This window comes from Phocoena phocoena, chromosome 11 (assembly GCF_963924675.1).
Source record: "Phocoena phocoena chromosome 11, mPhoPho1.1, whole genome shotgun sequence".
Lineage (NCBI taxonomy): Eukaryota > Metazoa > Chordata > Mammalia > Artiodactyla > Phocoenidae > Phocoena > Phocoena phocoena.
The window spans coordinates 38457514-38482604 of NC_089229.1; the positions used below are offsets into that span (position 1 = coordinate 38457514).

The 25091-nt window shown below is 35.5% G+C and overlaps 1 protein-coding gene across 1 annotated transcript in view; it reads right to left on the bottom strand.

Annotated features, from left to right (window-relative positions):
- Positions 1-25091, bottom strand: part of OTOGL (otogelin like) — a 148126-nt gene that overhangs the window by 52348 nt on the left and 70687 nt on the right. The window contains 9 exon segments of the mRNA XM_065887244.1: positions 1806-1923; positions 3898-4176; positions 5926-6093; positions 11181-11207; positions 11872-12028; positions 12897-13013; positions 15631-15750; positions 18073-18222; positions 23536-23670. Of these exon segments, the coding sequence (XP_065743316.1) occupies positions 1806-1923; positions 3898-4176; positions 5926-6093; positions 11181-11207; positions 11872-12028; positions 12897-13013; positions 15631-15750; positions 18073-18222; positions 23536-23670 (1271 nt within the window).

The following is a 25091-nucleotide window of genomic DNA, read 5'->3' on the forward strand; positions in this document are numbered from 1 at the left end:
TCTGTGCCTCGGTTTGTTTTCTCTTCTGAAAATGGGAATAATGAGATTACCAATTGTACAGCACTTAGCACAGAATGTGTCATGCTGTAAATACTTCAATGTGCTTGTTGTTGTGGTGGTTATTCCTCTAGCCCTCTTTCCCCTGTATTGTCAATTATTTGCTATTGTTCCTGTCTTCTTCCTAAAGACTGTGAGCTCCTTGAAATAAGGGCTACATCTCATTTACTCATATGTCAGAACCTTTTCTAGTGCCAGTGTTTGTTGTAGAGCAGAAGCTCATAAATGACTAATAGAAAATGATTCTTTCAAAAATATTCCCTCCTACTACTGTTGCATTTCTCTGTTCTCCTTTACAACAAAACTCCTTAAAAAAAAAAGTTGTTACATTGCTTATCTCCATTTTGCCTCTTCCTATTCTCCAGATCACCAAATCCAACGAACAATTTTCAGTTTGAAATTTAAAATCCTCAGAACCAAATTCCTGGCTTTTCCTCCAAACTGCTCCTCCTAACATCTTCCTTATCTTAGTAAATGGCAACTCAGCCCTTCCGTTAAATTGAAATCATTCGAGTTTGTTGATATTTGACCAGTTTTGACCACAAAAATGGTGATTTCATATGATTCTGAAACCTACAAAATGCTGAGACCTTAACTGGAGTCCTTAACTCCTCTTTCTCTCATAACTGACCTTGACTCTATCAGCATCCCTTATGGCCCTAAGTTCAAAATATATCCAGAATCTGTTCATTTCCCACATAACCTCCAGGGCTACCAACCTAGTCAAATCCCCTTCATGTCTGTATTACTGCCCAGTTCTGCCCCTGTTCTTCCCCTCACCAAAAGTCAGTGCAATAGCCAGTATAAACATTTTAAAAGATCCTGTCACTCCTCTGCCCAAAATACAACAGGACGTTACTCACAAAAAGAGTCCTCAGGGCTTCCCTGGTGGTGCAGTGGTGAGAGTCTGTCTGCCGATTCAGGGGACACGAGTTCATGCCCCGGTCTGGGAAGATCCCACATGCCGCTGAGCGGCTGGGCCCTTGAGCCATGGCTGCTGAGCCTGTGCGTCTGGAGCCTGTGCTCCGCGACGGGAGAGGCCACAACAGTGAGAGGCCCGCGTACCACAAAAAAAAAAAAAAAAAAAAAGAGTCCTCACAACAGGCTACAAGGCCCTATACGATTCACCCACCACTATGATTCTCTGCTCTCTTCTCCTACCTCTCAATTCTGTTCACTTTGCTCCAATTAACTGGCCTCCTTGCTCATCCTCAAGCACACCAAACACATTCCCATCTCAGGACCTTTACACTTTTCTCAGATTGAAAGGCTCTTTCCCCAGATATCTACATGGCTAGTCCCCTCACTTCCTTCACATCTCTTACTAGATGTCACCTTGTCAGCCTATTCTTCCCTGACCACCCTACATTAATGAGCAAACACACACACACCTGCCTTATGCTCCCTTACCTTCCTTTATTTTTCTCCAGAATACATAAGTCCATCTAACAATATATTAAATTATATATTTACATTTTTATTTTTTATTCTCTGCCTCAATGCAACAAAATGTTTAAGCTGCGGAAAGGTAAATACTTTGTTCAATACTGTATCCCTAACAGCTAGAAGAATTGCTGGCATATAGCAGACCCTCAATAACTACTGCTTGAATAAAACAAAATAAATTCGTGAATGAGTATCTAGAACAAATTATTGTTAAGAATTTTTTTAATCTAAGAAAAAAAAATCACTGACAGCAGAATCTACTAATGCTAGAATCTGTTCATGAATGGTTAAACATGACTTACGGTGGAAGAAATTTACATGCTAGAGCTGCAGGGTCACTACACGTTTTAAAACAGGGAGTGGCACAAGGTTCATATCTCCATTCACACATCCTCCTGTAAGGCACTGCTGCCTGGATTTCTGGGGAAAAATGAAATTTAGATTGTGTACGAAAATGGACAGCTTGAAAAATAATGTTTTATGATAGTAAACCTTTAGGGTTTGACCTTTCTTTGATTTTAATGCTGTGGAAAAGACAGGGCCTATGGGGAATAAAAAGCATTGTAATTGCTTGCTGATCAAAGCATTTCATACTCAGGTTGAATATCAAAATGTTAGTTTATCTTCCAAACATTTAAAAAAGCAAGAGGTGCAGGAGGCCAAGGAAAATTCTAAATCTTCTTCCTTTCTTTATGTTTAGTGGGTGTTCATTGATCTATGTATCATGATAATAGCATACACTTGTTTGGAATTTTATTTTTTGCAAAATAATTTTTTGTCCATAATTTTATTTTATCCTTGCAACAATCCTGTTGAGTGGGTATCACCTCCATTTTATAAATGAAGGAATTGAGGCTAAGAGGAGCCAAGTGACTTGCCAAATTCAAACAACTGGAAAAATGACAAGACCAAAGATATTTATTGCCTGACATCAGACGTAAGGAAAACACTCCATCTTTGTTCTTCTCATAGAATTTAGCTCATTGCCTTGTACACGGTAAGTATTATCTAATGACAAAAATGAATGAATAAGTTTTAATAATACATGCTTGTAGCTAGAAAAACCTTCCTTGACTGAAGATTTTTCTCCTGCACACTCTGCTAATATTTTCCCCTTCCCACATCATAGACCAGTCCTTCTGCAGCAGTCCAGAACTATCTCTGAAGGAGACAGCTCCATAAGGGAGAAAGTTCAGGAAGCAGGTTATGTTTCTTGGACTTCAGATATGGAATTCAATTCCAAGGTATGAGAAGGAAAATAAGGCTTTCTGGAAGGCATCTATGCATCTAAATATTAAAATACTCATTAGACCTGGGTTACTAGGATCATGGGGCATGAGAGAGGGTTGGTTCCAAGACTAGAATAAACCCCTAGTGTATCCTAGGTTTGGGAAGCCCACAAAGATGAGTTTCTGAGATTTTGATGATGCCATTGGCTGCAGTTGTCCAAAGCTCAGGTAAGGCCACTGGGTCTGGTTCTAATGCAGCAGATTTGTGTATTGGAGAGGAAATAAAGGCTTGCAAAATTCAACTTTTAAGTAAATTCAAGTAAAAATATCACGCTCACTCTACAGAATGTTGTATAGCCATGTCAGTGACTCTTTTTCTCATGAGTCCAGGAGCCCCATTCAATAGGCAAAAATTTGAAGCTTAGTTTGAATTTGCTAAAATCCAAAGAGATTTATAGAAATGTATCCACAACAAAAAAAGGCAAATGATTAGCTCTCTTAGACTGACTTAGAAGAGTCTGTTAGAATGAAAAAAATTTGTTTGGGAGACCCAAGGCAGATATCGAGCTCTTAGGTTTTGAAAATAAAGCATGACTTTTAAACACTGGATAAGGCAGTAAGGATTCCTCTCTGAAATTTAGAAAATTCAATAGCTATAGAACAGCAAGGATCTCTAGAAATAAGACCAGGATTCTGCTGAACCAGAAAAATCTTCTAGAGGTCAGTGGAACCAGACTCCATAGTATTCAAAGAACAGAGATAAACACATTGTCTTTATCATTAAGAATCAAACTATATGAGAAGTTGCCTTCTAATGAAGGAAAAGGTAGATACAAAACTGGACAACAAGGAGACATGGGTAAGTTCTGTTTCCAAAGCCCAGACAGCACTGAAAGTAATCATTGAGGCAATCATAAAAATAACATCATTTAAGGCTATTCTAAACAATTTACCACATTAACTTATGTGATACTATAACCCTATGAAGTAGGTATTATTATTTCTCCCATTTTACAGATGCATAAACTGAGAGGCAGAGAGGTTAAGAAACTTACTAAGGTCATGCAACTAATTAAAAATGATTTTTAAATTAAAACCTAATAAATATTCTGTCATTATTTAAGTTATCTACTTAATCTGTATTTGAAGATCTCAGGAAACATACCTTCTATGCTGAAGCTACTTAAATGTTTAAATTCTTCAGAATCATCATATTTTGATGCTTTGGCACTAGAATCTGTCAATATGATGAAAAAGCCTTTCTTGCTGCATAACTCAAAAGCACTGTAACCAGGAATCCAGAGGCCCTGATGGTGAAAAAATGTGGCTCTCCGACGAAAGGCTGAATTCACCTCCCACAGTTTCAGAATAAGAGTGTCATCATCATGGACATAGAGAAAGTAGTTTGGCCTTTCAGCAGATTCCAAGGAAACAAGTGCCAATGCTGTAAAACAGAGCAGTGTTTGACAACCCCCTGGGTTCTCTGGAGAAGGCAGATCATCAGCACTGGCATCATAAAATTCATTTATAAAGCTGACAAAAACAGAACTGCACAATTGTCATACATAGTTAATGCCAATCTCAAAGATTTCAGAAATGATTTATAAGATCTCTAAAGGAAAAAATAGTATTTTAATGCAATGCATAAAGTGACAGCTCCAAAAATAATCAGTCTTTGATAAGTTCCATTTTTTAAATAATTGATCATGTCTTTGGGAGAAAGAAAGAAGTATCAACTTAGGACCCCAGAATGTGCGATTCCATACAAATAGTTGAACAGTTAATTGGACACACATTTGTACTTGCAAGCTTTAACATTTTCAAATGTACAAAATCTACCAATGGTTAATTGGATGGTAGAAAAGAAAACGAGAATAGAGAAACAGATCAATTTAAACATGGTGCTGCATTTCAATATCACTGGATTCTTAATGAGCAAATGTTCTTGCAAGTGATTTTACTGCATTAAGAAAAGACTATTTGCTCAACATTATTGTCTATTTCCCAAGAGATGACGAGAAAGCTAACGAACAACTACAAAGCATTTGAGAAGTGCCATGCTTTTTTGTTATGCACTTTAAAAGTTTCCCTTATATTTATAAAACCCATGGCATAAGTTTCTTCATTGAGATTTTAGATTTAATCTCTTAAACCTTAATTTCTTTAGGTCTTAATTCCTTAATTTAAATGTACTAGGATTTTTCTATTAAAAAAATTATTTTTGTAAATCATACAATGAAGAGCTCTCTCAAATCCAATAAACGATTCCAAAGGCATTTATTGTGTCCTAAAACTTACAAACCCCTCTGCTGAGCATTGGAAGATGCAAAGAAAAATAAAAGATATTTTTATAAGAGAAAAAATATATAACTAATATATAAATTAGAACTTTAGACTGTGATAGGTGTTTTCACAGATTAAAAAGAATTAAAGGACCTTTTTTTACAAGAATGGAGCAATTTATTTTAACTGGAAAATCAGGATATTTCTCTGAATTAAGTGAAACTTCAGTCGGATTCATTCATTCAATAAATATTTCCTAAGTTTATAGAACACACCATGCATGGTTCTAAGCAGGGTAAGAATAGTAACAATGTAGCCTGAACATCATGGATCAGAAGGGGACACTAACCACCAGGCAGAACAGGTGCCAAGTGGATACGACCAGTATAGATCTACAGGGGCAGACCAGTAAGTGTGGTGCCAGGTACCACGACAGACAAGGCCACGTAAGAAAAACAGACCGTCTCAATGACTATCTAGACTTTGATTTACGGTCTTAATTTAACTTGCTTGATATTAAATCACAACTTTTTTTCTTTTACTTTAATCTGGCATTAAAATCTTTCACATGTTAATTATCAGCAGACTATTTTTCAAAAATTTCAAATTAAGTTCTGTGATTAATGCTATGAAAACTGAAGCTGTGCTTTATTTGGGACCAAAAACTCAACAAACAATTGCAATTCTAATTGCATCTATATATGCCAATAGATAAACAAAGAAATGATTTTATATACAAAAGAGAGAGCTAGTTCATATACCAGTGTCTTATTTTATTTCAAATCCTTTAGAGCACCTAGAAAAATGTCATAAACATATTAGATTCCCCAATTAATATTTACTGCATGAATAAATGAAAAAAGGTCAATGGAAAACTAAATTCTTACTTTCAGTTGGAAATTATACTTACATGATGCCTTATCTTTGAAAAGGCCTGGAGTGATCATAAAAGTAAAAAATAAATTGCCATGAATACTACTTCTTGGCAGAGAGAAAATGTTTCTACTGGTCATATTGACCCCCAGCATAAGGCCAGTCTGCCCATAACTTGCCAGCATATATGGTCCTTCTCCAAGCCCTAGTTAAATGCAAATGAGAGAATCATAAGTTGGCATAGGATTTTTACATTTCAAGCCGTCATTTCAATGGAATAAATTCTAATACCAAAAAACACTCCGAAAATTATTGAGCATTTAAACATTCATCAGTAACAAAATAACAACTCTTTTCAAAAAGAATATATTATATTGATTTGGAATATATACATATTTAGAATATGCAGTTTAGAATATATATATACATGACTGCGTATGTATATATGTATATGTACATGTATACCTAGTGGTGATGGATAAAAGGTTGACTTAAGCTTTCTAGACCTCAAATTTTCTCACCTATTTGAAGATGTTTGTCTAGGTAACCTTTCACTCTAATATTCCAAGACTCTAATCTACTCTCAATAAACTTAAGCTTAGTTCTATCAATGGTAAGGTATTTTGATAGTCTTCTAAAAATCATCTCTCCTTAATAGGTTGCATTACATTAACACAGAATTCACAGACATGATATACAATATTTTACTATTTTGGGGATTACTGAATTTCATCAGTGAGGTATGTCTATAAAGAAGAAAATAAGATGATGCTGAACAGAGAAGTCAAATGTCACTTTACTTATGCTATCATTTCCATACACTTCAATGGTTTCATATAAAGTGAAAAATATATACTATAGTAAAAAAACTACTTAGTGTAGAGCCAAACCTGAAACTCAGTCAAAGTAGTATTCCTACAAACTTCATCTTATAAAGAAAACTATATAAATTAATTTTAAAATTCACTAATATTAAAAATAAATTGATGCGTTAAGTTTTGTGATAATAACGTCAGTTTACCTTCAACCCAATCTCTACGACGTTTAATGTTATAAAGTAAGTGAGGTACTATAAAACTTTGAGGTTTCTTCTGAATTATCTAAATTACATAATTATTAGCTGCGTACTTTTACAGATATATGTAGATATTTACGTTGTAGGTTATGTAAAATGCTAATATAGGTGCAATAGGTGGTTTCAGAAAAGAACAATCTGGTTGCTCTCAGTGAATTTCACTTTTCCTCTTTTCTCCAATTTTTATCTCAAGGACAGTCTTCCTTTCCCAGACTACTCTTAAGGTGGATGGGAAAAAATTCAAAGAAACCCACAACCTGGGCTTTTTCCCCTTCAGGATGAAGACCAAGCCTAAGAGAAGGGGAGAAGATAATTGGATTAGAGGGTTACAAAGTCTTCCAAACAGGAAGGAGAGCAAGAACCAAAATTTCCATCATGAGGAACAGGAGGAGGTAGGGATTATAGGATGAATCTTCAAGTGCTGTCCCATCCACTGAGTCATCAGCTGAGACACTTCATCACTGAGCAGCTAGGGACACCTCTAAGCCATGGGGAAGGAGCTTTAGGCGGGACTCAGACACCCTGAGTGCACATGGAGCTTTGAAAACCTCTGCCCCCCACACCAAGATGGAACTGAGCAGATGCAGTGAAGAATTTCACTATGGGCCTGGCAGCAATGGACTCCCCACCACTGTTACAAATATATACCCTGCACAGTTTCTCTATGAGCCAAAGTCTACAACACCCAAGAAAACCATATCATTAGTCTCCACCACCTACTAGCTCATTTTCTAGGGAAGACAAGAGCAACATAAACTTCCAAGATGAAAATATACACCAATTTAGATTTGTGTGAATATGTAAATAATGTACAAATAGGTATATAAACATGTAAATCATGAGATTCAATTCAAAATGAAGACGACATATACAACTACAGCTTGTGGGCTTCAAGCACCCTCACAGATGTCCAAGAGAAGAACAGGAGAAAGGAGATAGACCACTAAACAAAATATTCTCCCCCTACTGCACAAGTACCTTCCTACAGCAACCTGAAGAGACAGCTTCATCTGAGAAATCCATTTGTATAAAAATCGAAAGCTCCTGAATTGATTCCCAGTCGATGGATATCTTGTGTCTGAATTGTTTACCTGCATTTTCACTAGCAATTGAGGGACAAAAGTCACTGCCTTTATCATTAATTTTCTGCAGGGAGAATTATAATTTCACTGTCTACTAAAAGCAATCATTTCCTGTAGTTATTATTTAAGCACAGTATTAAGAATATCTGATCTAATAAATCACTCTGAACTTAAAATTTGAACAGCAATTTTTAGCAGGATCTTGAAGTCTTAACTCCCTACAGCAATGGAACCTTTATATTTTTAGCAAATGCCATAAAAATGAAGATACTAGAGACAGTCATTGTGTGAAGGATTATTGAACTTATCTCAGTAGTAATCTCTGAATTTTCCTACTTAAAAAATTTTTTTCCTCCTACAGAATCACAATCATTTATCTCTGCATTTGCTTTGAATAATTTAAGTATTTTAATAACATAGTGTCCAGAGAAAAATGCCAGCTATGAATGTCCAAAGAAGACTAGGTAAGTTTACAATAGTTGTGAAATTATTTGAGATGAAACAAATTAAGAATGCTCATTTAAAACTTTTTTTCTTTTTATTACTATCAACAACTTCCACAATTCTTTATTCCCGTTCAATTATCTACCTTGATCACGTTACTTTCACAACTCTTCCTCTCCTTGGCAGGTTGACTCTGTTCCCTATTACTTTGATCATAGGAAACAGAATCTCTGTCTTTCGTGGGTCTCATGAAGGCCGAACGCCCCGTGTTCACCCTCTGAATACTACCAATACAGTATTACACATGAAACTAGAGGAACTGGTTTGAAGAATCTTGTAACACATTAGGGAAACAAACCATCAGTAGAAGTGCAGCAGACTTATTGACAAAAAGCAAAATGTACCAAGCAGCAAGAGGTAGAAATTCAATATTCATAGAAAATTCTGCTTCTGTTTCCAAGGGCCTGCAGAAGGAACGCCAGAAAGTACAAAGGCACAGATGGAGATTTTCACAGCAGAACTGTGTGAGGAAGGAATTCTTAAGCGAGGAAGTTATTGGAGCGTTTCCTCAACTTGCTGTCTGTGTACGTTGTGTAGAGCATATGATAACGATGTGCGGTGATCATTCCTAGACTAGGATGTGCTAACCATAACTAGGCAGTGTAGCATGGAGATCAAGCTCGTGGGTTCTGAACTTAGATTGTTTATAAATCCATTTACCACATTTTAGCTAAACGACTTTGACCAAGTTATTTAATTCACCTATGCCTCAATTTCCTCCTTTGTAAGTGTTAATAATGATAATAATAATGTTATGTCTTTCAGGCATATTTTGAAGCTTAAATTATATGATATAGGTATAGTTGACACAACAAAAGCTATTTTTATTATTAGGTACTTAATATTAGGCAATCAGTCTCATCTTAAGCATGGAATCCAGGATTGATGTGGAGTGGGTGTGGTGCGGGAAATACGTTTGGTTTAGATTTTCTTTAACAAACACAGAATTTTTTTAATGTGGGATTTTTCTCCTCTTCAAACTTCCAAAGATATAACAGAAACAACCAAAGACTAAAATGTCCATTTCCTTTTTAATTCGTCATCTCTAGTTTACTAAAATTTTCTGGCTTTCTTTGTACTTTTACAGCTGCCAGATTTCTTCCTGGCTCAATAAGTCATGGAAATTACTTTGCATTGGTTGTTTGGTTTTTTTCTTTAATGGATCAGCTTTCCTATAACTATTACTCTAACCTACTCATCATGGGTTTTTGTCCAGTTACCGTCAAAGTGGACACTTCCCTGGATCATCTTATTTGTCTGAATTAGGTTTAAGTGGCTATGCCTTCCTCATTAAATAGGTTTGACAAAAAGCAGGCTTCAATTCCGCTAATGTCTGGCATTTTCATTGAGGATATAATTCTCTGTCTCTTACATCTATGCCTTAGTTTAGGCAGCACCTCCTCTTAGACTTCCCATTGCAAATCTGAATGCTTGGGAGACAGGAGATTTTCATTATTACTAAATCAGTAAGTTCTCATTCTGATAAGATATAAATAATTATTTCGCCTAAAATGATGGCTAAATAAATTCCTATATTATAGTTTGTTTCTTTGATTTCCACAACGTAATAAAAGTATGAATAATGTCCATATTTATTCATAATGGTAAAAGGTATACATTTGGTATATATCTTTCATCCTTTTAACCTAAAAAATTAGCTAGCTTTACTCATTCATTCATTCACGTTATTCAAAAACTACTGAGAGCCTCCTAGGTGCTGAGAACTTAGTTACAACACTTTTATTTTACAGGGAATAAATTTTAGCACAAATACTTAGAAATTTAGATACATTTTAGAAGGCAATGGCTTTCATTGAGTCATACAGTTGGCACTTGAACAACATGGGTTTGAACCGTGCAAGTCCACGTATACGCAGATTTGTTTCAAGAGTAAATACTACAGTAGTACACAATCCATGGTTGGTTGAATCTGAAGATGCAGAATTGCAGATACACAGCGTGACTATAAACCATACGTGGATTTTCATTTTTTTTTTTTTAGTTATCATAACAGCACCATTTAATAAGGCTTTATTTTGTTCCAGCAGTATAGGTGACATACAGTGTCTCATCTAAGCTCACAACAAACATAGAAATAAACAAAATAATTAAACTTAAATGACTTAACCAGGTTCACAATGTTTATACCTGACAGAGAGTGGACTCTAATCCAGATCTGACTTCAGCTGCAGTTAATGACAACCACACTATAGCTTTTGGTTCCCAGCAAAGGTAGTGCGTTATTAGAAGACCACTAAATCTCCATTCAGAAAGTCCTGGAAACTGTCCTGTGACTCAGCCCAGGGGACTCAGCTCTACCTCAGTTTCCTTCTTACGTCTCTAATCCTTCCTGGATCACTTGCCATTCCCTAAATGTATACGTTCCCAACTTCCTACCTTCAGACTGCATCCTCTTCTCCTGAAAATCATCTTTTCCTCTCTATACAGCCATACATGGATTTTCAATTGCACAAAGGGTTGGCGCCCCTAGCCCCCTCCTTGTTCAAGGGTTAACTGTATGCCAAATTATGAACTCTTCATACCTTGTTCCCAGCAAACTTGTTCAAGAACTTTGAATCTGAAGATATATTTAACAGAATACTATAGTGATATTCTTTAAATGTCACATACCTTCATTGTAATAGTCACAATCGAGTGCTAAAAGGAAAAAAGAAGAAATGTTAAACTAAATAAGGATCTCACCACTTATCTGAATACATGCAAGATATGGTTTATCAATGACAAAGTGAAAGCACTCAGAATGACATCATTATTTGGGAGTTTTCTCTGAGCAAAGAGGATTCTTTAAGAGTACTCTGTAATAATTCATTAAATTTCCTAAGATTATTTTATAGGTAGGCAAATATATCTGCCAATTTATAGATGTCCACTGAAAGTGTTAAAATCATAAGCTGTTCATCAGATGACTTACTATCTACACAAGCAAATGAAAAGTTTAGAGTCAAATCTGAACGCATATTCAAAATGATGTTTTTAAAACTATGTCTCTTATCATTAGAACAGTGGAATTTCATAGCCATAAGAGAAATAGTCATAAACAGTATCTCTGAAGATGGTATGTAAATAATTTGTAGTTCAAATGTTACAGTCATAACAGTCTAACACAGAACAGAAAAACTTACTTCAAAGTTTCTTTTATAAATCCTTTAGCTATACTACAATTTATCTGCATTGTCAAAAGAATATAAAATTTATTCATCTTAAAGAAATTCTATTTCCATGGTATCGCTTCTAAGATAAGACAATATGAATCTCTTCATAAGGTTCCCACCTAATGATGATGCCCTGAGAGGATACTTACAACAAATAGTAGATGATCTCCAGTGAACAGAAACCCCTTCCTGACAACACCTGTACGCATACGCTGCTACACTTGTGCATAAACATTCACAATCCCCACCAAGGTTACAGTTACACGTGTCTTCATGACAATTTTTGGCAAAAGAAGTAACATCAATCTGAAAATGAAGTGAAAGATAAATTTCAAAAAGTACTAACTACAACTGATTAAAATTCAACCTTCTAAAAGAAAACTAACTGGTAGATTTTCAAAATTTGCTATTATCAGCTTAACACTGCCACCTAGAGAGTTCTCAATATCTCAAACTTCTACTCATCCAAAGGAATTTATTAGGCAAGTGTAAGATCAAAGAACTAGCAACACAGGTAACGGGACTAACAAATATAACTTCAACATCTGCAATACAACAGATTAATATCTGTAGAAGCTCATTGTTTCTTTATTGACATATTCGCATGGCATTAAAAGAATGTTCTACTTACAAATGTACTTTTGCTTAGTTTTTAATAATATCTTCAACTATTTTTAAAACTTCTATTGGAACCTAAAATTATTATGTTGGAAAGACATTTAAAAAGTTAAATTTCTAAATAAATTACATTTAATCTTGGGATGTGCTTCTAAAACCATTTTAAATGTGTCACTAATAATACTTTTAAACTATACTTTGGGTTAAGGAGAAGAATGCCCATTTGGTAGTGTCCTCTGAAGAAAAATAAGCATTTATGGCTTTGATCAGTCATTTATGGCTTTGATGATGGACGTAAAAATGTTTCATAAACTGAAACAGATCATTAACAAGCATTATATACGCTGTTAAATAAGATGGAGTCAGGAAGAATGTAAATCAACTAAATGTGTCAGTGCCACAGAAAAACAAACTCCCAAATTTGTCTTCCTAACAAGGGTTAGGTAGTATACCTGAAAAGCCAATGGGTAGCTAAATTATTTGTCCTGTTCATCTCAATATTATAAATACAGCAGTACTTGTTTAAATTGGAAAGTTTAGTAAAGCATTCATTTACCACATTGCGACAAGGAGCAAAAACATCACTGTACAAAATGGAGCATTCTTTCTTGGCATAAGGAAATTTGTTTTGATGTGCCTCACAGGGTTTAAATAATTCACTTGGGGGTTCACACTGTGGAAAAAGAGAAAAGAATGTTTTTAAGGGGTGATTTCTGAAGCTGAAACCAGAGTAACCTAATCTGACTTCATCTACCACAATCATACCTAATATATTCTCATTCTTTTAGACAGACTTTACCAAAAGCACCTGTGCTCAGCCAACTCAGTGTTAATAGTATATATTATTTTTGAAAGCAACTAAATTTACTATTAAAATCATGAAAATATTAGAGAGTGAAGGTAAATCTTTTTTAAACTGTCAAGTGCAGCATTACATGACTAAAAAAATTGCCTAAGCAAATTATTCTTTCCTTTAATTTTCACGTCCTTCATTTCTGTCACAAGCCATCCTCTGAGGAGTTGCATACACTCAAGGGTCTACAGGCTCACCTCCCACATACTAAACAATTCGGTCTCTGCCTCTTCTAATCCACCTCCCTGAAACTGGCCTGGAGAAGGCCATCATTGATCTCGTTACTAAAAATAAAGGCAACTTTTCCGGCTTCATCTCACTTGCCCTTTCGCTGTCTTTGATTCTGTTTCATACTTTACCCTTCTTACATGTCTCTCATGTGTTTCCAGTGGCACCACTAGGGTTTCCTCCTAGTTCATTTGCTGCCACTCTTCATCTTCCTTCCACCTCCCTTCTCTGCAAGACTTGATCTTCAAATCTCTATTTTTTTCATTCTATACACTTCTCATGCCTTTAGCAACCTGAATATGATAGTAACTACCAAATCCATATTTCCAGCCCATATCTCTTTTCTGAGATCTCAAAAACTGGGACATTTCCACATAAATATCTGTCACTTCTCTCTCAACACATTCTAAAATGTACTTATCTTACACCATTGTCCTGTCCCCACTGTTCCCTACCACCCACTTTCCTCTGTGCCCTGTCTCCTGGAAGAGCACCAGTGTCTATGCAATAAGCCAGGAAGATGGGAGGCATTGCTGAATTCTCCAAATTCATCTTTCCTTATGCAGTCCTTTCAACAGATGCTGATGTTTCAGATGTCTCTCAGACTTAGATAGTTTTCTAAATCTTCACTGATTTAACATTTCTCAGCTGGATTATACGAGCCTAAGTAATTTAGGGCCTTCGAGTCCAGATCCTAGCACACATATCTTGCAGCTTCATATTTTGCATTCCAGCCATTCCCTACTTCAAACCTTCCACCACAGTCATATTGAACTTCTTAAAATTCCTGTTAAGCACCATACCCACTCCAGTCTTCCTGACACGTTCTAAAGGAATGCTCCCTCCTTTGCTGCTGTACTCTGTCCCATCATCTTCACTTGTATAGCTCTTATGAGTCTTGTAGGAGTCAGCTCAATGGCACCTTCTTGGGGAACCTTCCTTTGACCATCACGAACTCCATGTTGTATACACCTCTATCCAAGCACCTGTCTCGTATTTCCATTGTTAAAGTTTTTGTACCTCGTCTGCTAAACTAGACACTAAATTCCTAAGGGCAGTGGCTATATTTTAATAATATTATGTGTTCATATATCCTGGAAAACATTAAGTGCTAAATAGAACTTACTGAATGAATTTTTTTTTTATTTTCAGCTTTGTCCATTAGGTATTAATGAGTCTAAAATTCTTTGATGAGTCCAAATATTTAAGTATTATTATAAATTAGGTATTCCTTAATTCATTTTATATTTTAAAAAATAAAATCTTTATACTTTCCAACATAGACCACAATGAAATATACTGCTTAAATTTTACTAAATTGGATGAATGTTTAACCCCAATCCCCTTTTATTTTTATAAAAAGATTTAGATATATTAGTAAATTAGGCAAAATAGTAAGGCAACTAACCAAACAGTAACCAACCAGGAAATTGTAGTTGCAGATACTACTTTCGGTTAGAAAAAAAATAGGTTAAAAAAAAAGTAGAAGAAAAGAGTAGAACAAATTTCCAGTTTGACTGTTTTCTGAGTTCAGCATTTCTCAGGTTGTGTCCCATAGAAAACTATTTCCTTGATAACTAATACACAAAAATGTAAGCTCTGTGTCAGTCAGTTTGGGAATCCCTTCAAACATATCCCTCCCTTAGAGGAATATAATGCCTCAAGAAATCCTTCAAAAAAGAAATATGCCTGACTTAATTTATTCTAACTGCTCCCAAAGGTAAGTTGGCCACAAATCCACTCCCTACCCCTCCCCATCCCACATCCAGCCATGTCTGGAGAGCAAATGTTAAGAAATACTGCCTTCATTTATTCATTACTTTGAGTTGACAAAAGATACATCATTAGAAATACAAATAAAGAGAATTTTGCAGTGAAAGGAAAAGCATGAGATTAGAAGATGTGAATTCGAAAGTCACTCCAGTGGCTTTCTGGATATATAATATTAGACAAGTCATTTAACCTTCCTGAGTCTCAATTTCTTCATCTATAATATGGAGTCAACACCCTTTACATTACAAGACTGTCACAGGATTATGTGAGAAATTAAATGTGAAAGTAGTTTGAGTTTGTCAACTATGAATTACTGCACAAATATTACATAAAATAGTATTACCCAAATAAATTTTTCTGCAAGGATAAAATGTTTTAGTGGATAAATACAACAAAAAATATTTGTTTAGTTCTAAAATACATATATTCCACTTACCTGTCCTAATGCCCAACTATCTCCAAATACCTGGGCATTTCTCACTTCTAAGTTATTGGATGTGGTCATATCATTTGAAGTACATTTGTCAAAGTTTCCACATAATCCTGATAATTTGCCCTAAAGTAAAAGAAAATTATCATGAAATATTCTATATTCATTTTAACATTTAAGGACTAATATTCACTGAAATTTTCAAGAGATTTAAAATAGACATTTTAAGAATTTCCACAATTACCATTTTAAAAATGTTTCAAGAAGGTGGAATTTCATGTCTATTTAATTATATATAACTGTTATTTTAGATTCTCAAAAATGTTTTTCCATCCCCCAAAGTTTATCTATTCACACTTACCATTGTATTAGCATTGGTATAACTAATAATACAAGTAACTTGGAAAAGTATAATACAAACACTACAGTATTTGTACAATACAAACATTACAGTATATGTCTGAGTGTGTATATACAAATATGTGTATATATATACATATTCTGTGTATATTTACATATTTACATTTTAATGATGAAAGACCCACTTCCTATTATGTTTAAGGTTTTCTAAGACTATAAATGTTGAAACCATAGAAATAATTTATCTTTCTTTAGGTCGTACTTTGAAAAGTCAAAACATTCAAAGCATAACTTTTAAAGAAAACGTTAACTCTATATTCATATACCACGCCACCATGAGACACAATAAATGAAATCCACATCTTACCTAATTTTTATAAAGTTTGTTATGGGTTATGCAGTGGTTACTGCAAGTGCCGTATGGATTATCCACATCAACAATGTCCACTGCATTTTCTCAAATAATGTGAAAAACTTTTCTCTTGGGGAGGGAGGTGGATTAAGAGTACAGAGAAGAATGAGATTCCAAAAGCAATGAAAATCCTCCTTAAGCTTTGAAATTAAACAGACTGACCTCTCCCCTCATGTACTGAAGAATGGAACGCAGCCCTTTGTTAATGGTAAAGTTGGCTGCCCATGCCTCCAGCAAAGCTGACAATAACCTTGGGATTGCAACTGCCAAGGCCACTGCTTACCATGGTGCCTCTGCTCGCAGAAGCTGCAATACCTATTCAAAGACAGTGGCCTCTTCTGCTACTGCTCACCCCAAAATTTAAGGCAGCAGTAAAAGTAAGGGAAGATGTAGAAGAATAAATGGTTAATTTGTTTTCAAGAAAGTAAGGAAGGGAGGATACATGGTAGACAATGGCAGAAAACATAGCTGAAGAAGTATGGCAATGACTAAATTACTTCATCTTCATCAAAGAAATGCAAGATGCCAGCAAACACCTAGGAATAGATTTGGGGGCTTTATTTTGCTTAGGGCTGAAAGAAAATGACTTCAATGTACAATCATATCTTAAGTTTATAACATTTTAAAATATTTTAAAATATGTATATTTTCTAGTTTTATAAGAATTTGTTATTACTATCCCCATTTTCCCCTAACTTGCCACAGATTATATCCATGAGTCTCAATTTCAATTTCAGATAAAGTGGATTTTTAAAACTATATCAACGTTTCAAAAACAACCTTAACATATAAATTTAAAATGTTTAATAAAATTTTAAATATCTAAAATAAAAATATTTAATAATATCTAGTACAATATTTAACAGTAAACAATAGTTAAAACAATGTAAAATATAAATTGACAAAAATTGCAAACAACCCAGATTGAATCTTCAACCATTAATGGATAATACAAACTAATACATCCATACAACAGAGTACCACTTAGCAGTGTATAGGAACAAACAATTAATTCATTCAACAATATGGATGAATCTTGAATGTATTTTACCAAGTCAAAGAAGCCAGACCCAAAAGGCTATAGATTGCATGATTTCATTTCTACTGTATCCAGAAATAGATCAATGGTTGCCAAGGGTGAGGGGTTGGAAGTAGGAGTTGACAACAAAGAGACAACATGTGAGAAATTTGGGAATTGATGGATCTGTTCTATCTAGAACTGTGGTGGTGGATACACAACTCCACGCATTTGTTAAAATCCATAGAACTGCAGACCACAAAAGTAAATTATTTTACATGTTTTTTAGAATTTTACTGTATGTAAACTTAAAAAAAATATCCAGAATATGGAGGAAAAGATGGAATGCAAACTGTAATAAATGAATCTAACTCTACTACAAACATATCAAATAACCATGCTGCAGGGAATGGGAAAAAAAGAACCTGACCTAAGTAACTTTGAAAAACTGGATACTGTAAGGTTGAAGTAAAAAAGAACTGTATATAGCACTTGGTAAAGTTGTTCTTCTCTGGGGTCTGAGTTAGTAATTCTGAAAATATAACTTATTTCTTAAAGGAAAGCATCAATCATTTTATTTCTGCAAAACATCAAAAGGTAAATGTAATTTCATTTTTTGCACCTCATTTGGATTGACCTACCAAATAGGCTGACTTACCCTCCACTGTGGTCCAACTTTGATATGGATGGTTGTCTTTTTATCCCAAAGAATAGTGATGTCTTTCTCTGGAAAGTATACTACTATGTAGTACCCTGCCTTCCAAAGCTGGTATGTTGGTTTATTTTCCAGAAAAAAACCTGATCGTTTCTTTAAAAAAAAAAAAAAAGAAAATAAAAAGCATAATAAAGAAAAAAATGAATTTCTTGTTTTCTCACCAAAATGTAAACATTAATTATATCCATCAATAATTATCTACGTACTAGTGTTTCTGCTTAGCCCTGTCTTTCCTGAATTTTGTAGTGAAAGACAGAACAAGTGCATAAAATAGGAAAATCATAAAATTGGTAACAAGATACACACTGCTAGATAGGCTCAACATGGATAAATGAGCAAAGGGAAAAAGGTATTTCAGTTATAGAGAAGAGCACAAACAAGGCGTGGACATAGAGTACATTAGGGGGATATATCTGCTGACCCAGAAATTCTATATTGATGGTGAATAAATATGATTGAGTACTAAAAATGTATGACTTTACCTGAATAATTGAAAAACAAAAGCACAAAGTGTGTGTGTGTGTGTATGTGTGTGTGTGTGTGTGTGTGTGTGTGTGTCTATAGAGAGAAAGAGGTGTTAAGGAGGACAGGGAGATGAATTTCCATAAAAGGAACTTAGGAAGGCTCTTTGCAAGAGGTGGAACATATATACTGATATGTAAGAAGCCATGATAGGAAGATATAAAGGGCTGGAAAAGAGAATGAGGAAGAAATCATCCCAAGAAAAGGGAATCAGTTTGAACAAAGGCTTAGGGGCAGGAAGTTTAAGATTGTTCAGTACTAAGGAGAGCACCAGAGAGCTACAGCATGGATTCCATGACAAGCATAGTCTGAGACCCTTTACCATCAAGTTACCCATCACAATCAATGGCTGTTATTCCATGTGCAAAATGTCCTCGATAAAGGCTTTTGAATAGTAAAATGACAGACCATGTTTGTATATTAAAAGAAAATAATGTGTGCGCTAGAAAGGATAATAGGGAGAAACTAGAGACGGAACCCACTGGGAAAATTTAGAGTACCTTTAACCTAAAGTGAGAATATGCAATGTTCTTTATGGGCAAGGGCTATACCCTATAAAAGATTATGCTGAATCTGACATTGAAATTAACTCACATAAAAACTTTAAAAGTACATGGTTAAATCAAAGTAAATAAAACAAATTTAACCAGAAGCAAAATAAAAATTGTGAAGGAGATATGAATTCCTTTGGTTATTTTTCTCCCCAAGTGAGAACAAAAGCATAGTTTGGAAACACTGTACTATAGTGTACCGTTTTATAAATATTTCATAGGGCAAATTAAATAAACTCAGTCACATCCATAAGAAGTTTTCAGTCTCCTAGATCAAGGTCATACTTATAAGCGCTCGGTATATTGTATAGGACAGTATGAATTGTTAATGGACTCTACCTAACCTCATTTCCTTCTACTTCCAAGTGCCAAGTTGGAGTTACAGGGCAATGCCCTCAGTACCTGTGAGGGTCTGCACTCAACCTGGAGGTACCCTGTGCCTAAGTGAGCAAGGCATTAAATAATAAAGAAAAAACACCATGGCAGGTAAAGAAAGACTAAAAAACAAAGGAAAAAAATTTTCCCTGTTTGATCAAGGGCTCTACATTTTCATTTTTCACTAGGTCCATAAAATGTGTAGCCTGCCAGGCCCCCATATCACCCTCTGCTATAGAACCTATTTTTATCATTTTGATTACACTTTTCAGGACCTTTCTATTATCTGATTTGTCTTTGGCATTATTATCTGTCTTCCCCCCTACATGAACGTTAGCTCCTAGAAGGATGCACTTTGTCAAGTTCATGGCAGTATCTGCAGCTTCTAGATCAAGGGTAACATATATTTTTAACGCCTTCCTGCACTGGCCTGTTCTTAGTTCTCAGCTTCCAGCCTGAACAGCAATAATCAAAGTAAGTAAGTGCAATGTTTGTAGCTTATAGCTCCTTTTCAATCCATGAAATACCTTCTTCATGTATTTTCCTATTAAACTTCCCTCAGACTGGTTGACATATCACTGGAACATAAAATAAATTTTTGGATAAGATTATTGGACTTCCTTCAGGTTGGCTTTGTATTAGTTATCCTGATGTAAAAGCACATCCTCTCTATTTGCCTGTAGAGCTAAATCCTTCATTTTTATTAGACAAGGCAGTTTGCTACAAGAGAACAATGGTCAAAAGGAGATGATGTACTCCTTACTTTTCAGATTAGGAAGTAAAGATGTTTCTCCTTATAAGGTTGAGGTATTATGAATTGGACCTCCACTTCAGGGGAGAATTACTGCACTTTAAATAAACTCTAGTGATGTTAGAAAAGTAAGTTATAAAAAGCAGAGAATTAAAACTTTTAAAATACAGCTTCAACTCATAAAATGTTTATATGCTACATATTTGATAAAATTAGAGTGGTACATTTATTGAAAAAAAATAACAGGTTTTTTTCCTTCCCCTGAATGAGCGATCCATCTGCCATAAAACAAATGGTACTTATTTTCAATTTTGATGCTCAAGAAAAAATATTAGCCAGAGATTTGTTAGGGTCAAACTATCTTCATGATTTTTCTTCATCTTACTTTATACTTCACAACTTATATGAAGGAGATTCATCAGCACCTGCGTTCAGGTGAAAATTGGAAGATGAACATTACACAGAACTGCAATTACCACTTCAAACATGTGTCAAACAGTCTTTATAAAAGCATTTACTATTTTCAGTTTTTCTTTTTTTAACACATCCTTTCTCTTAGAGAGAACCTTCACCTATAAATGAATATCCAGCTGATGGCTACACCAAACTGCAGTAATTACTTCAAAAATATGTTAGCACGACTTGTACAAACTCTGTTTTGCTCAAATCTTGATTGCTGCCTGGTTGGTCTCAACATTTCTTACTGAGACATGAGCTAAGATCTAGGGCACCGATTCTCAAACTTTAGTGTGCAGAATTTGGGGAAACCATTGAAATATTGATTGTCATCAACTTCAGCCATTCTAATTCCTGAGGTGGAATCCAGGAACCAGCTCTTATAATAAATATTCTAGATGATTCTAATGCAGAAGTTTTGCAAACCAAACTGAGAAACGCTAGTCTAAAAACTCAAAAATAGGCCACTTTATAAAGGCCATATGTCACATCATATCACTTAATTCCAAAATTTCTTCCTTGTAGAGTAAGTTCAAATATTATATTACACAGCCTCCTTGTCTACTGCCCTTGTCCCCAAGCTTCCTGCATGAAAGTCAATCTGGACGCTCCTCCCTGAATCTCTTTGCCTCACCCTCTCTCCACTATCCCCATCCACATCAACCAAACTAAACTGCTTGCAGTTCTCCAAACGTGCCATTTTATATTTGAACTCTGCTCCTTTCAACATGACTGTTCCTCTGTACTGATTGCCTTTCTACTCTCTCTCTTCACCTGCCTAATACCTACTCACCCCTTAAGACTCAGTTCAAACCATTTCCCCCAAAGCATGTCTTCTGAGCCTTCAAAAATAAGGAGGGTGAAGGAGAGGAGGAGAGCCATTTCCCGAAATTCATTCTTTCATTTAATCCTCATGTGAACTTAGGAAGTAGATTCCATAATCATCCCAAATTTACAAATGGGAAAGCTGCAGCTGGGAGGGGTTAAATAAAGTTGCCCAAAGTGACACAGTTAGCAGGTGACAGAACAGAGGTTCTAAGTGAGTACTAACTGACGCCAGTCTATGCTCTTCACAACTACCCTGAACATCCCAGGTTGGCTTAGGTCTTCTTCTTAGGGATTCTCCTGATTTCCTAAACACACTCCTACCATAGCACACCACACTGCACAGCCTCATTTACTTGAAACGTGTCCCTCACCTCAGTATAAGTTCCTTAAAAGCAAGCACAATGAGTGTCTTTTCACTGTTGTAGTCCCAATAATTAATACATAACTTTGTACAAAGTAGATATTATGAATAAATGATTGAATGAATGAATTTTATTCATTCTTTCAAACTGCACAGGCTCCAAGTTTACAAGAATAAACAAATAAGACAGCGGTCTCAATCCTCACAGAACTCACAGACAAATAGAAAAGACACAGACCACCACACAGGGGTCCCCAACCCCCAGGCTTTGGCCTGGTACCGGTCTGTGGCCTCTTAGGAACCAGGCCACACAGCAGGAGGTGAGCAGTGGGCGAGAGAGAGAAGCTTCATCTGTATTTACAGTCGCTCTCCATCACTTGCATTATCACCTGAGCTCCGCCTCCTGTCAGATCAGCGGCAGCATTAGATTCTCATAGGAGCGTGAGCCCTACTATGAACTGCGCATGTGAGAGATCTAGGTTGCCCGCTCCTTAGGAGAATCTAATGCCTGATGATCTGAGGTGGAGCTGAGGCAGTGATGCTAGCGCTGGGGAGTGGCTGAAAATACAGATTGTCATTAGCAGAGAGGTTTGACTGTGCGGAGACCATAATAAATCAATTGCTTGCAGACTCATATCAAAATCCTATCAGTGAGTGGCAAGTGAAAACAAGCTCAGGACTCCCAGTGATTCTGTATTATGGCGAGTTGTATAATTATTTCATTATATATTACAATGTAATAATAATAGAAATAAAGTGCACAATAAATGTGATGCACTTGAATCATCCCTAAACCATCCCCCACCCCCCTAGTCCCTGGAAAAACTGTCCAGTCCCTGGTGCCAAAACCAGTGTCTGGTGCCAAAAAGGTTGGGAACCACTGCCACCACACAAGTAATTTCACTAAAGTGTGATGCATGTCCTGACAGGGAGCTTGAGGGCAAGAGGAGGAACTCCTTGAAGGAGATAAGATGAGACTTATCGCATAAGAATAAGTTAAATGGAAAGGCTGATCCAGGTAGGAGCAATGACATTCATGAAGAACCAGAGGTGAGAGAAAGAATATAGAGCATTTGAAGAACTGATAAAAGCTCCAACTTCTGGAACACGGGCTTGAAGCAGAAAGCGATGAGAGGTACAGCAGGAGAGGCAGCAATGGCCAGATTGGTGAGGCCGTGTAAGGGCAATGGGAGGTCACTTGAAAGCTTTGAAGCACTAAGGTGTCAGGAGATTACATTTCCGTTTTAGGAAAACCACTCTGGCTGCAGCGTGGCAGGATGGGTCAGAGGGGAAAAACTAAGACAGGAGGCCAGGTGTCTAGCTTGGAGAATGTTGAAGTACTCCAGGTAACAGGTGACAAGGAAAGAATCAGCAAATGGAGAAGTGGAGTATAAACAAAAGAGACAAATCACGTATGATTTACTGAAGCTACATAAAATGACAAAGAAAAAAATTCAAACCTAGTAACCACTTATAAAGAAAAGTACCCCCACAATGTTTCTATTTTATTTTCAGTATCCTCAGGACAAGTTAAAATGATTTACGAGAAATAATTCACTAACCTGTTTGTAAGGAGTATCATTCAGGTAAATGTCAGTGTCCCCAACTGAAATCAAAACACTTTTAGAACAAACAATATCGTTGTCAAAGCATTTCTTGTTCTGGCCAATGACAGATATATCTGAATCATCTGTACTCTGAAATGTCAAAAATATTATATTAATACAAATGTATATTATATATAACTTTTACTTATTTTTCATTAACAAATCTTAAAGAAGTCCAAGATTTACAATGAATTGTATTGAAATTGAAATACAACTTACCTCTAAAATAAAAATCATTTTGATCTAATAATGTGAAGAATTTAATAAAAGTATACCAAGATAGCTCAATCTTTAAACATTTATCTATAATATCTCCTGTTAAAATGTTGTTCCAACAAGGATTTTTTTCCATTTTATTATTACAGCTCAAATTTATCAACCAGTTTCTTCTTGTCAAATACCCAACAAGACATGTCATGTAGGGGAATTTTAAAAGAAATATTTTCATTTTAGACAACATCTTTTGTTTTATTTTAAGCCAGTTTTCTGGCTAAATAATTATCTGCCTACAAGATAAAATTGCAATAAATATAAAACTTTGACACTGTATTAGTAAATAAAATGATGCATATCATTTGAGGGCTTCCTTCCAACTTTACATGCATTGTCTCATTTAATTCTTATGATAATTCTTGAATTATGTATTATCTCCATTTTACAGATCAAGAAACAGAGGTTAAGAAGGATTAAATGAATGTCCAAAGTCACTTAGGGAAATAAGGGCAGAGACAGAGTTCAAAACCCTCTTTTTTAATGCCACTTGCAGAGCAATTAGGAAGAGTTTAGTAACGGTTGAGGAGAAAATTCAGTTGTAGGTTATAGGAAATCCTTAGTTCCAGAGACTATTATTTAGTCCCACACACTCTCAATCTAACCTTTTCACCAGTTACCTCACCCTCACCTTCCTTCAGCCACTCCTCTCTCCATCCACTAAGAACTCTCTCTCTGGAAACAGGGTTTTTAATTTTTATCCCAGTTTAATAGATGGGCTTCAATAGTTCTACAGACTCTGGAATTTCATTGTAAAATGTTGTTTTTGAGTATCTGTATTTTTCTAGGAAGAAAGTCTATTATTTTCATCAAATTTTTGAAGTGGTCTTTTTCACCCCAAAAGTTAAAGCCATACTGCCCTGAGTCCTTCCACTACCTAGTGGAAGGTGGGAATTTCATCGGAAGGAAAGTGACAATTCTCTTAGAACTCAAATTCCAATTTTCAAAGGCTCACATACATTTCCTGAATCCTTTTCATTTTTAGATATAAGGGGCAGTGTTTATTTTCAAAGTGAGAAGAGTCCTTAAATGTTTGGAAATCATATAGGTCTTGATGTAAATTCTCCATACTTAGTTTTTTATACCACCAACAATATGAACACTAGCTCAATATAATTCTTGGTTTGGCCAAATTCTTCCTGTCTTATTAGTAATCACTATAACACAGTGCCTAGAGGATAGGTTTTCAATGAATGCTGTTGACAGAGTAATTAATTTGTTCCTCTGTGACCCAATTTTCC